The sequence below is a fragment of the Phalaenopsis equestris genome, unplaced genomic scaffold (assembly GCF_001263595.1).
Source record: "Phalaenopsis equestris unplaced genomic scaffold, ASM126359v1 Scaffold000223, whole genome shotgun sequence".
Taxonomy (NCBI): Eukaryota; Viridiplantae; Streptophyta; class Magnoliopsida; order Asparagales; family Orchidaceae; genus Phalaenopsis; species Phalaenopsis equestris.
In genome coordinates, this window is record NW_018164665.1 from 2,350,154 (window position 1) to 2,367,157 (window position 17,004).

At 32.4% G+C, this 17,004-nt stretch overlaps 1 protein-coding gene and 1 long non-coding RNA gene across 3 annotated transcripts; both read right to left on the minus strand.

The window, feature by feature from the left end:
• Positions 1-462: 462 nt before the first annotated feature.
• Positions 463-7,953, minus strand: LOC110023225. Of its 2 annotated transcripts, none has more exons than XM_020722534.1 (4): positions 7,875-7,953; positions 6,606-7,066; positions 4,215-4,406; positions 463-696 (listed from the first exon to the last, which is right to left on the minus strand). In XM_020722534.1, the coding sequence occupies exons 2-4, from the start codon at positions 6,708-6,710 to the stop codon at positions 592-594; spliced, it is 402 nt and encodes a 133-aa protein (XP_020578193.1). In that variant the 5' UTR covers positions 6,711-7,066; positions 7,875-7,953; the 3' UTR covers positions 463-591. The 2 variants fall into 2 exon arrangements, with proteins under 2 accessions (XP_020578193.1, XP_020578192.1); XM_020722533.1 differs by having other exon boundaries at positions 7,871-7,953.
• A 10-nt stretch (positions 7,954-7,963) lies between these two features.
• On the minus strand, positions 7,964-12,385 carry LOC110023227. Its single transcript, XR_002293877.1, has 3 exons — positions 12,013-12,385; positions 9,117-9,492; positions 7,964-8,065 (listed from the first exon to the last, which is right to left on the minus strand). It is a non-coding gene; the product is annotated as an uncharacterized LOC110023227 (long non-coding RNA).
• Between the last annotated feature and the right edge of the window lie 4,619 nt (positions 12,386-17,004).

Below are 17,004 nucleotides of genomic sequence, written 5' to 3' on the forward strand. Positions count from 1 at the left end.
TCCATATTAACGGGTGTTTATGATTGGACGAGAAGTAAAAATGAAAAATAAAAATAGTTAAATTACATCATTCAGTTCATCCCTAATTAAATTATTTAATCTTAAACCTTTTCCTTTCCCCTACTTAATGTTCAGCCCAATTTCTAAAATCATATTTCCAACAAAAAAAAAGGTTTAAATAAATAGAAACAAATGCATTCTTCTGATTTATATAGAATGAAAGAACAAATTCTGTCACTGATGATGGAATGGACATAATTGATTATAATAGCATATTAAATCATAAATCAAGACTATAATTAATTCTAAAATAAGAGAAAAAAAAAGATGTGAGCTTACCAACTTCATGTTCAAGACAAGATCACTGGTCTTCCTTCTGCAATGACAACAGATCCAAGATATACGCAGCCACGCAGACACCAGCCAGATTTCCCAATCCCACATCCTACGGCTGCTTCCGCGACATCAGGCGCATCCTCATCCGACGACTGCAATTAACTTGGTTGGTTTGCAGCATTGGAAGGGCTATAGCCGCCAATTTGGTAGGCAAAGATGAGGGGGAAGATGGGAGTTTATAGGAGGGGGTTTGGCTTAGGGCATGGCGGTGGATTCTGTAATCAATGCCAATGCTAGAAAAGGAACAAGATCAGCACATATCTGCACGAACATTAAGTTGGGGAGACTACTAACCACAGCCTGCAATAAGATGAGAAATATTAAGATTTCATTATGTGATTCATGATTAGTGGAACAATAATTAATAGGAAGATTTGCATACACACCACTAAATTTTTATGTATTTACGTATCCATGGCCCCTTATGTATGTATAAAAGATGTTTTTGATGTGACATGAAAGATTTAGGTGGTAGATATGTCAATATATACGAATTGAGGGGAACGCCCTAAAAAAAATAATGAAAGAAAGGTTGTTGAATTGTAAACTACGATGAGAATCAACTTCTTAGAAAGCTGCGATGAGAATCAAACAACAACTTTCTTACATTCATCTCATATTAAAAATTCATGTTGAAAAATCAACTTCCCATCACGGAAATTTCTAGGAAGCAATAATAAAACAGTTCCCCATACATAGCTTCAGTCTAATCTTATGGTGGGATAGAAGGTCAGACTAAACAAAAAATAATGGCTTATACATTGATTCAGTATGCAACAGTATAAAATATTAATACTTAATTTTCAAGCTAAACTAAGGGGTGGTTTGGTTTACAGAAAAAAAGAATTCTAAAATTGAAATATAATTTTGGAGTATTTTGGAGTTAGTTTTGGTGAGTTTAAAACAATTGTGAAAATTTATTTTTTTCTGTTTAGTTTGAAGTAAAAAGAAAATCAATTTAAAACAGGCTGGCCAGCAGGCGACAGCCAATGAGGCAAACTGAAAAATACTGTGTTCAATGCCGAGTGGTGGCATGTAGAGACCGTTGATGCATTTTCTAGAATGCATTTTGGAGTACACAATAAAAGAACTACAGGGTGAGCTTGGAATTCATTAAAATTTTATTTTGCATTCTAAATTCTTCAGCCAAACAATCCAAATGCAAAACCTGCATTTTACTTCCCAACCAAATGGCCACTAAGCTTGAAACTATATTTCAAATTCTTCAAATCAAACACCAAAATTCTTAAAACCCTAGCATTCTGAATACAGTACACCTAATTTACAACCATAATCGGCCCCTAAGGTAGAAGATGATCGAGAACACGCAAAAGCCGAACACTAGAATGGGTAACTCCAACATAGTACACAGACTGGAACTTTAAACTCTATAAGAGCTTTAATTATTTTGCCAACAAATTCATTGAAATTATTTTGAAAACTTAACTTCCATCTCATTAAGGGTTTTATGTACAAGAAAATAGAGGAATAAAAAGAGAAGCACGAGGAAAGGGAGAAAGATAAAGAGAAATGGGCAATTCTAAAGAAAGCAAGCTTTTTTTAAATAATGTCACCAATGGTTTCAGTCAAAATTATCACATTCACAATATTTCAGGGAGATTTATCATATAGAAAGAAAAGTTTGTTTTTTTAGTGCAACTATTTCTGATAAATTGCTCTTCTTGCATTTAAGATTACAAGTAAATTCTTTAGCAGCATTTTGAGCGCATAATTAATCTTATATCATATATAATATAAACATCTAATCTGAGGTAAAATGATTAAAAAAAGGGAGCGGGTGCAATCAAAAGCTCATAACTTAATATACTGAACAGTATGAACTGTAGAAGATTAAACTTTCCTCCAAGTTCATACTGAAATTAGTCAAGATTCTAAAAACTACTGTCAAAAGGCATACAAAATTGTCGGATAATAAACAATAAGGGCAGTTCTGGCGGAATTTTAAAAAATTCCAAGGTAATTTACATATATACCACACAATTCTTACATCATATCTAACACGTAAATTGGCTTTTATGTTCATACAAACTAAATTTTTATCATATCAAAAATACTGCTATTTTAGTTTTTACATATTATTTAATTAATATTTAAATAATTCGAGTTAAAATGAGCTGAGCAAGATTGAACAAAAACATATTCGCGTTTGGCACATTTATAATAAAAGCTCAAAAAATTTGTTCGTATTCAACTAGTTTGCTCAATGAAAGAATTGAACACTAGCTACATAGCAAACCGAACACTAACCATTTGCGAACGATGAGCATTTTTGACAGCCCAACTTTTCAGTCTTAAGGTTAATATAGAAATCAGCCAACTAGCTCTATATTTTAAGTCATCCCAAAACCACAACAGTTTTCAAACATAAATGAGTAACAAATAGAGATTCAGCTAGTTTTTTTAATGAATGAACTGAACACTAGCTACATAGGAAACCAAAAACGAACTTCCGCGAACGGACAGGCTTTTTTGAGAGCCCAACTTTTCGGTGTTAAGGATAATAGAGAAATCTGCCTTAGCTCTATATTTTCAGTCATCCCAAAACCACATCAGTTTTCACACTATAAAAGTTAAGCATAGATGAGTAACAAATACAGGGGCGTCAATTACAATCAGATGACTAGAAATAGAAACTTTAAATTAAAAATAATAAAAAAAAAATTAAGTTAGCCAACTACATATTGAATAAATAACATCACTATTACATTATTTCACTTATTTTTAAAAAAATTCTTTTTAAGTCATGCGTACACATAAATGTGCTAGACCTTAACCAGAAGACACAATGGCTAGAGAAAAAGCGCTCAACCATTAACCCAAACAAACTCCTACAATAAAAAACTGATGGTATATAGAAAACTATTCTGTCAGGACTCCTAACGTAGAGAATTATTCGGAGTCCGATGAAATCACGCCAAGTGATGGTGACATAAAAAAAATAAAAATCAGCCTGGTAACACGGGACTATTCCTCCCTTGTTATTTCATATTATTCAGGTATTATTGTATGTTATTCAGATGTTATTGTGTTATAGAAATATTCTCAATGTTATAATGACACAATAAAATATCAAAAATATTTGAATAACACACAATAACACCTGAATAACAAGAGAGGAATATGCCCGTGTTACCAGACATTTTATTTTTTTTATATCATCACCACGCAGCGTAATTTTATTGGACTCTGAATGATTCTTTGCGTTAAGAGTCCTGACAGAATAATTTTCCAATAGTATATAACCTTAATAAAAAAAGGCATCATCTAATTCAACACTTCTTTAAACATTTAATCACAGGGGCATTCACATAGATATCACCCAATTCTTATCCAACATCAAAACTTTACTTTTTACATTTATACCACTCAAATCTTTCATAACAAATAAAAAAATACCACCATTTTAACTTTTACAAAGTTAAATAAACCTTTTCATGCACACTTAAAGGGGCATGTATGTAAAACAAAGTTTATGTATTAGATATGTAAATATATAGGCCGTGAGGGTTATGTAAGTAAATCTTTCTTAATTAAACCTCTCATTTTTTCCATTCAATCTCCGGTCCAATTTCCAAGACCTTAATTTATAAGCAAACAGAAACAGAAAAACAATACATAACAAACAATATACCAAAGAGGGAAAATTTTGAATTCATTCTAAAGGTCTAAATGGCATGAAAGACAACAAATTGCACTGATGACGAAATGGGAATAATATGATAATAATAACATATCAAATCATAAATCAAGAACACAATTAATTCTTAAATAATTGGAAGGATAAGATGCGAGCTTACATTATTACTGATCTTCCTTCTGCAATAATAGAACATATCCAAAACATACTCAGAAAAGCAGACGCCGGCTAAATTTCCCATCAAGTAATCCTGCCGCTGCTCGTCCACACCGACAGGCTCAGTTTGTGGCCCCGTGAAAAGACAGACAGGAGGTTCCATTGAGGAGCTATTCGAGCCAACACTACACATAACCTGTATTAAGATTGAGAGATATTAGGATTTCAATGATTGCAGGAATATAAAGACAAAAAAAATACTTGCATTTTTAATAGCTTGAATTTAGTTTTTATTTGAATAACACACAATAACACCTGAATAACAAGGGAGGAATATGCCCGTGTTACCAGACATATTTTATTTTTTTTTATATCATCGCCACGCGGCGTAATTTTATTGGATTTGACTCTGAATGATTCTTTGCGTTAAGAGTCCTGACAGAATAATTTTCCAATAGTATATAACCTTAATAAAAAAAGGCATCATCTAATTCAACACTTCTTTAAACATTTAATCACAGGGGCATTCACATAGATATCACCCAATTCTTATCCAACATCAAAACTTTACTTTTTACATTTATACCACTCAAATCTTTCATAACAAATAAAAAAATACCACCATTTTAACTTTTACAAAGTTAAATAAACCTTTTCATGCACACTTAAAGGGGCATGTATGTAAAACAAAGTTTATGTATTAGATATGTAAATATATAGGCCGTGAGGGTTATGTAAGTAAATCTTTCTTAATTAAACCTCTCATTTTTTCCATTCAATCTCCGGTCCAATTTCCAAGACCTTAATTTATAAGCAAACAGAAACAGAAAAACAATACATAACAAACAATATACCAAAGAGGGAAAATTTTGAATTCATTCTAAAGGTCTAAATGGCATGAAAGACAACAAATTGCACTGATGACGAAATGGGAATAATATGATAATAATAACATATCAAATCATAAATCAAGAACACAATTAATTCTTAAATAATTGGAAGGATAAGATGCGAGCTTACATTATTACTGATCTTCCTGCTGCGATAATAGAACATATCCAAAAAATACTCAGAAAAGCAGACGCCGGCTAAATTTCCCATCAAGTAATCCTGCCGCTGCTCGTCCACACCGACAGGCTCAGTTTGTGGCCCCGTGAAAAGGACAGACAGGAGGTTCCATGGAGGAACTATTCGAGCCAACACTACACATAACCTGTATTAAGATTGAGGGATATTAGGATTTCAATGATTGCAGGAATATAAATACAAAAAAAATACTTGCATTCTTAATAGCTTAAATTTAGTTTTAAGAGAACAAACAACTTTTTGACACAATCGCACAAATTTCAATACAACTAACAACAACAAAGCCTTAATCCCACTACGTGGGGTCAGCTACATGAATCCTTTTTCTCCACTGCGTTCTATTTAGGGAATCATACGAATTTCAATAACTTGAAAGAAAAATATCTCAAGAAATAAGAAAATATCAAAGTAAAATAAGTTAAATTTAAATACCTGTAGACTAATTTCTAACAAAAATCCATTTTAATTTATAGTTAGAGAACACAAAGATTAAGAAGTTCTGGAAAAAACAAAACTTATACGGATTAAAAGCATAATAAACTTGTAGTTTTTTCCCCTCAAAGAATGGTTGATCCTTAGAAATTAGTATTAGGATAAATCAGAACTTCAATGTGATGCATTTGTGCTTATTTCGAGATTTTGAGCCATATGAATTAACAATCTGGATTTTTATTGGTCTGATTTTGATGACACAATCCTCGATTCTTAGCTTTTTCTCTTAAATGATTAAAAGTTTCATATTTAACATCTAATTTCTATTTAAATATTTTCTGTGTATTTAATCCTCTAACGACCTCAGCAAGTAGCTCATTCCTGCATTAAAACCAATAAAGAATTTTAAGACTCCCTTGAAAATGAGATGAGACCCAATTGGGTCTGTTAATTTCTTTCATAGAAATATGCTTAAGGTTGAAGATTTGGAGCTACAAAATGCCCAGGCAGGATACAGACGAGTACAAGGATCACTGATGGATCCACATTAACGGGTGTTTATGATTGGACTAGTAAAAATGAAAAATAAAATAGTTAAATTACATCATTCAGTTCATCCCTAATTAAATAATTTAATCTTAAACCATTTCCTTTCTCCAATTTAATGTCCAGCACAATTTCTAAAACCATATTTCCAACAAAACAAAAGGTTTAAATAAATAGAAACCAATGCATTCTTCTGACTTATTTAGAATGAAAGAACAAATTCTGGTACTGATGATGGAATGGACATAATATGATTATAATAACATATTAAATCATAAATCAGGACTATAATTAATTCTAAAATAAGAGAAAAAAAAAGATGTGAGCTTACCAACTTCATGTTCAAGACAAGATCACTGGTCTTCCTTCTGCAATGACAACAGATCCAAGATATACGCAGCCACGCAGACACCAGCCAGATTTCCCAATCCCACATCCTACGGCTGCTCTTCCGCTACATCAGGCGCATCCTCATCCGACGTCTGCAATTAATTGGGTTGGTTTGCAGAGTTGGAAGGGCTATAGCCGCCAATTTGGTAGGCAAAGATGAGGGGGAAGATGGGAGTTTATAGGAGGGGGTTTAGCTTAGGGCATGGCGGTGGATTCTGTAATCAATGCCAATGCTAGAAAAGGAACAAGATCATCACATATCTGCACGAACATTTGATAGCACAACCCTCGATTCTTCTTTTTTTTTTTAATTTATTATGGTTTTAATATTTAATATCTTATTTCTATTTAAATAATTTTCGTGTAGTTCATCCTCTATGGACCTTAGCAAGTAGCTCATTCCTGCATAAAAAACAATAAAGAATTCTAAGACTCGCTTGAAAATGAGACGAGACCCAACTGAGTCTGTTAATTTCTTTCACAATAAGATTCTTAAGATTAAAGACTTTGAGCTAAAAATGCTTAGGCGGTGGCTTAGCCATCTTTAAGGATATAGAATACGAGGATCAATGATGGATCCACATTAAGAGGTCTTGTTTATGATTGGATGACTAGAAACAATAAAAGAATAAAATAGTAGAAACAATTGAAAGTATCATATCTCAAAATTTTGAGATATGAACATATTCATTATATGCAAGAGTGAAACGTTATGAATTAGCCTATTGCATATTGAATTAGTAAAAATATAATTATTATAAAATTATTACATCAAAATTTTGTTTAATTCCACACGAATCCAAATGTACTAGACTTTGAACATAAGACCTTGGTTAGAACGGCAAAAAACACCATTTGGTCAAGTAAGCTGCACAAATAATAATCCAAAAGTACATAGCCTTAACAGAAATTACATCATCCAGTTCTTTCCTAACTAAATTATTTAATATTAAACTTTCCTTTCTCCCATTTAATGTCCATCACAAGTTCCAAAATCTTATTTCCACCAAAAAAAATGTTTAAATAAATAGAAACCAAAAACAATACGAAAACTTCAAATGCATTCTTCTGATTTACATAGCATGAAAGAACAATTTCTTGTACTTATGATGGAATAGACATAATATGATAATAATAACATATTAAATCATAAATAAAAAGTATAATTAATTCTAAAATAAGATCAGAGCGAAGATGCAAACTTACCGACCTCATGGTGAGCACATGATCACTGATCTTCCTTCTGCAATGACAAAACAGATCCGAGATACACTCAGCCACGCAGACACCAGCCGTAGGGCATGGCGGTGGATTCTGTAATCAATGCCAATACTATAAAGGTAACAAGATCAGTGCGTAGCTGCATGAAGATGGAACTGGGGAGCCAATACTGCCCATAGCCTGCATTTAGATGATAAATATTAGGATTTCATTACGGGGCACATGATTATTGGAACAATAATTAATAGTAAGATTTAAATACAAACCACTATCTTCATGTATTTACATATCTAACACCTAAAATACATTTCACATGCAACCAAATTGCCACTAAGGTTAATACTTGACAAAAAATTCATTGAAATCATTTTGAAAACTTAACTTCCATCTCATTAAAAGTTCTATATAAAAGGAAAATGAAAGAAGAAGAAGAGAAGAGGGCAATTTTAACGAATGAATACATTTTCACCATGATTTGAGTCAAAATTATCACATTCACATTATTTTAGGGAGATTTATCATATAGAAAAAGAAATTTTCCTTTTAAAACAACTATTTCCTATAAATTATTCTTTTTGTATTTAAGATGATAAGCAAAATCTTTTAATCTTATATCTTGTATAATATCAACTAATTTGAGGAAAAATGATTAAAAAAAAGTGAGCGGGTACAATCAAAAGCATAGAAATTAATATACCGAACAGGCTGAATTGTAGAAGATTAAACATCCTACAAGTTCATACTGAAATTAGTCAAGATTCTAAAAAAGTTGTAAAAAGGTATACTAAATTTTAAGATTAATGAGTCCACCAATTCATTAACAATAGGGTGATGCTCCTTTCCAAACTGCGATAAATTGGTCCAAGTGATTTCTCTCTACCTAAGCAATTCGGGCAAAATGATCTCCCTATATCCACCCATTAACGACATGTAAAATCATTAAATAAAATATAAATCAAATAATATCACATCCTACAGAATGAAAACCATAAAACCACCGAATTCATTGCTGGGCACAATTTTCAAAGCCTCGTTTCCACAAAATTAATGTATAACAGAAAACAAAAACAATATGAAATAAACTACATAATTGAAATAGGAAACTTCAATGCATTCTACAGATTTATAGCATAAATCATAACACATTATTGAATTAAACATGGAATGGGCATACTATGATAATAATAACATATTACATCAAAATAAAAGCAAAGAGAAGATGCGAGCTAACAGATTCCATGGCCAAGACAAAATCACTGATCTTCCTTAGCAATGACAGAACAGAACCAAGATAACTGCCAACCAGAAACCAGCCAAATATCCCAATCCTGTAAGCCTGCCGTCGCCCTTCTGGATCATCGAGCACTACCTTCTACAGCTGCAAATAACTCCATTGGGATGATCTGCAGTGTTGGAAAGCCAAGATTTTGGAGGGCAAAGATGAGGTGGAAGAGGTGGAGTTTATTGGAGGGTTTAGCTTAAGCCTTAGCAGTAGATTCTGTAATCAATATCAATGCTATTAAAGGAACAAGCTCAGTGTGAAAAGCCGAAAAGCCACAAAGGAGGTTCTGCTATGGCATAATTGGGGGTGCAGCACAGCACATAACCTGCATTAAGGTAAGAAATTATAGGATTTCAAAGCATAACTCATGATAGCAGAAGCATAGCAATAAAAAGAACACTTCTTTCATAAGGACAGTAGAGCATAAGCAGATTAAAAAAAAAGTATTAATGCATAAAGTGCAATTATTTGAATCAGATGAACAAAGACTTTGTTGTGAGGCGGGTGAGAATGATATAAGTTCAGGCTGATACTGGCTTGAAATTTGCTTTAACATGTATAGTCCAGCTTGAAATCAATTGTTTTTGCTTCATATATAAATAGATAGAACGATAAATATTATATTTTACAGTTTGACATAATTTTGAGCTAATTAAAACTAATCTATGGTGTGGTTTAGGATCAGATACTGTAAAAACTTTAGGGCATTTACATATATACCACACAATTCTTATATAATTACAAATCTAACAACTTAACTTTGATATTTACATACATAACATTCAAATCTTTGACATCATATCAAAAATATCAGTATCACTATCGCCTTATAAAAGTGAAAGACACATTTTCATGCATAGGTTTTAAAATACTAAGGTATTATAAATGTAAATATCAAACTTCAGGCGTTAGATATGTAAATGCATAAGAATTGTGTGGTATGCAATAATGGCACGATTAAATCATACTTAAAAATTCCAAAAATCAACTCAATTTTCAAGCTACACTAGAAAAAAAAATAATAGAAGACACTAGGAAGGAAAACGCCAGACTGAACTTTAGCTTGTGCAGAAGCTTAAATATTTAGGGGAAAAAAACATTTAAATCATTTCGAAGACTTAGCTTCCACGTCATTAAGAGCTTTATATGGGAGGAGAGAAAAGTTAGAAGTAAAAGAGAGAGAGAGAGGAGGGAAGTTTCAAGTCAGTACCATTGCTTCATAGATGAACGCTTCAGTAAAACTTTGTTTAATACAGAAATATATAAGAAACACCATGAATAAAAATAGATTATAAACTATAATAATGTCATCAATATCATATCAATCCTTCTCACCGTGTCTTTCCATTAGCAACACCATGATTGAAGTGGTTGGTGCAAGAAAAAGTATATAGACATCAAAGTTTCTTTCTAAGTGGAAAGAATGCATTTGTTCCCATGCATTCACATGAGAATTATAACATAAACATTTATATAACTTTAACAGAACTACATGCCTACAAGTTAGAGAACATGATGAGTGAAAGAGGAGAAAAGAATGTCGAGATAAACAATGAATTTGTAGAGTAATTAAAGAATGAAGAAGATGGTACTTATCAATAACTTCTTATGCTTAAAGTACTAGGGTATTGGGTATTTTTCTTCCATTCTCCATTCTTAGAGCCGGCTAAGACTTCAGAAGGGTAAAAACACTACAAGGAAATATCATCTAAACCAATACTACCTAGAAACCACAATAGTTAATAATGTCAATTAAAACCAAAACAGTGTATCAATTTAGAAGACAACAGCAAGTAGTACCCACAGAATACAGTAGCTAAGGACTTGTTACTTGCTAGGGATCACCTTTGTTTTCTGTTTTTGTTTTTGATTGTGCTTATATTTTCAAAATATGTTTGATTGGTGCATATTTTACATGTTTTTATCTTTTATTTTCAAAAACAAATTATCTTGTTTTTAAAAATATTCAAAAATCTAAAAGTTATATGAGTAATTTAGGGGCCATTTGGGATCACTTCTGCTTTCTGTTTTCTATTTTTTGTTTTTATTTTTGTTTCATTAATACTATCACTTGAAACAAAATATGTTTGGTAGGTTTGATTAAGAAATAGTTGTTTTTTAAAACACTCAAATAACCTAAATGTTGTAAAATAGTAAAATTGATCCCAAACAAACCCTTAAAAACAATTAAAAAGTTATAACATACCAAACATCTTTATTTTCAAGTAAAAACATTAATAAAATAAAACAAACAAATAAAAAATGAAAAACAGAAATGAAAAGTGATACCACAAGCACCCAAACAATTAAAGAAATGAATGTAGAGACTACACACGCTGCCAAACCAGGAGAGATTTCACCGCCATCACTGATTCCAGCATAGAGAGGTAAATAGTACCCAAATATAGGATAAGGAAAGCTGGAGGAGGGCAAGACCGGGGACCAATTTGGATCAATAAGAAACAAATTACCAAACCAGAAAAAGCTTAACTGAACACATTTTGAGAGAAGTAACAAGCGTGTGAACGTGCACACAATATATTCTCTCGCAACGTAAGTACAGCATTGTTGAAAAAGAGCCATTCTAGTACACTTACTAAAACAAATATAAATCATACATTTCACCAAGAGGATTATAAGTAACAGCATGCAAGATAAATTAAAAAAAATAATATCAAGAAAGACAAACTTTAATGTATTCTCTAGGTTTACATAGCACAGATATGATGCATTCTTCTATTATTCTAATAACAATGGAATGAAACAATAAAACATAACGTATTACATGATAATTCAAGAGTATAATTAACGCTTACATAATAACAAAAACAAGACAGGAACTTACTGACTTCATTGAGATGACATAATTCTTTGATTGCAAGCAGAGCAAAGCATTTTTCTTAGTGATGACCAAAAAGATCCAAGAAATACTCTAGCATGCAGGCACAAGCCAACTTTCCCATCCTGTAAACTCAGGCTAATCCCAATCATCCAGCTAAAACTGGGGGTTTTTGAAAGCGACCAAAGACAGCTCATCGCACATCATTTTCTCATAAGATGAGGTGGAGGAAGAAGAGTTTACAGGAAGGTTTAGCCATGGCAAGGCGGTGGATTCTGAAAACAAGGTCAATGCTACAAAGGAAGGCAACTCAATGCGCAGCTGCACCACCACAATCATAACATGACATTAGAGAAAAAGTTCCTCCCTGAAGGTAGCAAGAAAAAAAGTAAAACGTGGAAAGTCTATGTGCGATAAACCTCGCAAGGAAAAAATAAACGAAAACAAATCTGGCGACTCCGCTGGGGATCGAACCCAGAATCTCTGGTTTTGGGTAGTCTATGTAGATACTTCTTTCGCGGATATTGGTTTAAGGTGCCTCTACCCGATCTTGTTTGGGACAAGCTGGTTCCGCATGATATTGGTTTAAGGAACTCATAACATATTAGGTGTATTATTTTAGTCTATGTAGATACTTCTTTCGCGGATATTGGTTTAAGGTGCCTCTACCCGATCTTGTTTGGGACAAGCTGGTTTCGCGGATATTGGTTTAAGGTGACTTATCTCTGGTTCCGCATGTGCGAAACGCCAAAACAAATCTATCATTCATATGATTCGGGAGGGAGATTTATTTGAATGGGGCAAGTATACGATGATTGACAAGCTGACGACTCCTTTTAAAATAAAAAAAGAGAAAAAATGAACGGAAACAAATCTGGCGACTCCGCTGGGGAAGAGTCTCTCTCTCCATACTTGGAGTTTCGTTTTTTTGGGGTTATAGCCTCTCTCCATACTAGGAGTTTCGCTCATATTATCGTGACCTGGTTCTCTTCCTTCGAGTCATAGTTGAGCCTTTTGTGAGACCTTGGTTTTCAGAAGATCATAGAGGGCACAGAGAACACCCGGATTGAGCAAATTCAACATATGATGAAGAAGAATCAGATTGTATGGAAGAAAACATTGGTTTATATAGGAGGTTAATGCTTTAAATAACACAAAATGACTTCAATCTTTTTGAAGAGGTTTATGTTCATTTCATTAAGAGTTTCACCTGAGAAAAGAGAGAAAGAGAACAAAAGAAAAAAGTGGGTAGCATCAAGAAAATAAAACACTAGTTGGGCCATTTCACCATAATTTGAGCACAGGTGGAGGCTTCTAGGAAAAATATAGCTTCTACATGAAAATAAATATTTAATGAACTAAAATTATCATATTCACAAAATTTTGGGAAAATTTATCATATGGAAAGAAAAGTCTCCTTTCAACCAGAACTAATCCCTTTGAATTAACATAATCTCCTCTATTTCCAATGACAAGAAAAATTTTTGTGGCCTTTTGCATGACGCTCTTTATGCTTACATATAATTTAACAATAACATAAGATCCGAGTAACATCAAAAAGTGGTTTAAATTTAGTGAAGAAATGCAATTCATAGACCAAAAAAATGATAATTAATGACAAGCCAATCAAACAATCCTTTGATTTCATGTTGAAATTGGTTGAGATTGTAAATGGTACTAAAGATGCACATAACAAATTATAAGGTTTCAAACACAACATGTATTACAAGAAAAAAATAAGCTCACCAACATCATACCCAATAAACTGATGATCAAAGTCATCTCTGCTGTTTCATCCACAGCAAGCCCCCGAATGACAAAATCCAACTTCATAAGATTTTGAAATTTGTTTGTCACCATCATGATATAATGGCAAAGGAACATCCAGTTAGAATTAACGATTAAAATATATATTGCTAATACTGCCCTTGGGTGTAAGAGGCACTTGTAGGAAACAAATCAATGGATGTTAAAGGTGATGATTAATGCTTATAATGAATAAAATATTAACATGTTGACAAAAAGTTATCACAATCATAGATTAAAATTGTGTAAACTAATACGTGTCTCAAACTGAGATGTAACAAAAGGGGCACTGTTATCAGAAATAGCATGCAGTAAAAGAAGAACTTGAGGAGAATCAGTGCATGATAATGGGATTGATAATGTACGCATCTTAAGATTCACATATGTGCATCAAAATCCAGATCATAGGAATTGTGGTATGTATGTAAAAATTGAATTTTGAGTTAGATATGTCAATACATAGGAATTGAGCAGTCCATATGTAAATCCTCCTAGAAGAAAAATAAATATTAAAAAAAAACTGAAAAAAATCATTATAGAACTTGCCATACATCATAGAAAAAAATACTACTTTTTCCTCTTTTTACCTTGAAAGTATTTTGAGTGAGAAAATAGACCGACTTCAATAGATTGATAATTGAATAAACTTGCATGCACTAAATTACAGATTATTGGCATAATCATGATATACATGAAAGACAGTTTATTTGATTCACACTTTTCCTTGAAATTGAGATGCTTGTCAATAAGAAAGGTATAGACTATAGATATACTGGAAAATACAAGGAAGAGCTATTCTTCAAATCATTTGAGTCCATTCAATAAGTTCAGTTATAAGTATATACACTAACTAACCAATAACAAAAATGGTCATTAGAATTTAGAAGCAGCAGGCATATGAGGGCAATAGCAAAGCATGGGTAATAATATTAATGATTTATTTACATACATGCCAACAATTCTTATGTATTTACATTTTCAAAAGTAAAACACACCATTTCATGCATAAGGAAGGTGGCATGCATGTAAAAATCCAAGTTTATGTGTTAGATATGTAAATACCAAAAAATTGAGTGGTATGAATATAAATTTTCCTAAAATTAAGACATAAATAAGTCATTGGGGCAGCATTAAATTCGAAGACCTAAACAAGACAAACTCATTCATAATCCACATGCTCAACACACATAGAACGGAGAAACAGGTCATAAAGCTGAAATAAAAAGTTAAACTAGCAATGAGATGGCATCCATTTAAAGACTACATAGTTTTCATCCTTCATGGGTTGTTTGGTTGGAGATTACACAGATTTATGCAAAATTCTTTCAAACATTTTTTTAGCCACATAAAATCTTGAATTTAATCAAACTTGGGGGAAATAAGATTTAAAATAATAGCAACACTTCTCATCACTGCGTATCTATATCATTTCAACAACTACTGAGTATTTAGCACAATCTGAGTATTTGAGTTCATACATCATAGAAAAAGGAACAGTTTTATCCCAAGATTGACTAAGTTGGGATTTACAAATCCTGTTTGTGGCCAAACAGCACCAAAATAGTATAAGAATCAAACTTTAATTTAATAAGTTGGAATTTACAAATCCTGCATGTAGCCAAACAGCCCGGATAATTTCAAGAGAAACAAAAATTATTTGGTTAGCCCTAAAACAGAATAGAGATCTTGAATGATAAAAATGAACTCACCAGCTCCATGTCCACGATGATAATTCCCTCATCCACAAGCCTAGCCAAGCAAGCCAGCTCATCTAAACATTTAGAAATACACTAGAAAAAATAAATTAGAGAAAGAAAAAAAATCAGGTTTTTGATTTTCTAGATCTAATCCTGCTTGCCCCTTGTTTTCTTGTGCAATGTCTTCCTTTGGACACTTTTTTCTCTTTTCCCTACTTGGTCTCTCATCACTCTCTTTTACACACTCTCACAATTACATTCCACACTATATCACTTCCTTTTATTAGCACTGTGTTTCCACTTCACATACTATCATCAATACTAGTATGCCCACTTAATAACTCGAAAACCACCAAAATAACTCCCCATGTAAACTCTAAAACTATTTTGAAACTAATTTGTTACGAAAATCACACTATGGTATTGATTAGATGGTGTTGCAATACTATGGATGGTGCTACATCGCTTAGCTATTGCTTTATGGAATCGAGATCTTTATATTTTTCTCCAAAATTTAGGTCCTTATAGTGTTGAGGCACTCCGAACTATAGCACTAAGGTGCCAAACTCTTTATCTTCAACCAATTGCCCTCTCATATGCATTTTGGTATTGCAAACCAACTCTATTTCTCCTCATAATAGAGCTAGAGGATTCCTTTGATACTTTTAATGTAGGGATAACCCTTGAAAGTCAATCTAATGTTCCGGGAATCATCCATGTCATACTTTCTTCAAAATCCTTATCTTAAAGTGAAAAGTTTCTAATTATTCATCATGTTTATTAAATCTTATCAATTATTTTGGTCTATTTACAAAATTCATCCTTTCTAATTTATAATATGATTCAGGTTCATTACACCATCAAGGATATTGAATTCAAAATTTTGAGTGAATCACGCTATCCAAAAAGCTCGTGTTCGGCTCGTTCGCTAAGTTAACGAACCGAACACGAATGAAGATTTGTTCGTTCCTGTTTGACTAGTTTATATATATATATATATATATATATATATATATATATTATTAGTTTCAAAATAGCTCAATAAAAACGAGCGTATTTTCTGTCCAGACTCCTGACGTAGGTCTATGTGCGGCGTAGGTTATTCCTAAGTCATTTTCAGGTTATTTTTTTGTTATTTTCAATAATCCTGAAATAACCCAGAAATAACTTGCGGCCTTTATTTTTAGGTTATTTTTTGGTTATTTCTATGATATTTCGATATTATTGAAAATAATCTCGAAATAATTTGAAAATAACTCAGAAATAACTTCAACGGCACGTAAAGCTACGTCACCACTCCGCACAGAAAATTTTTTGAAGAAAAACAAGTGAGTGAGATATCAATAGAAAAGCCTTGGAAACTTGCTTGGAACATTTACATACATACCACCCAACTCTTATTAATTTGCAGATCTCACCCGGAAGTTGCTACTTTATCAACATTTACATAAATACCAAGTAAATTTTATTTATTTACATATCTAACAGCTAAACT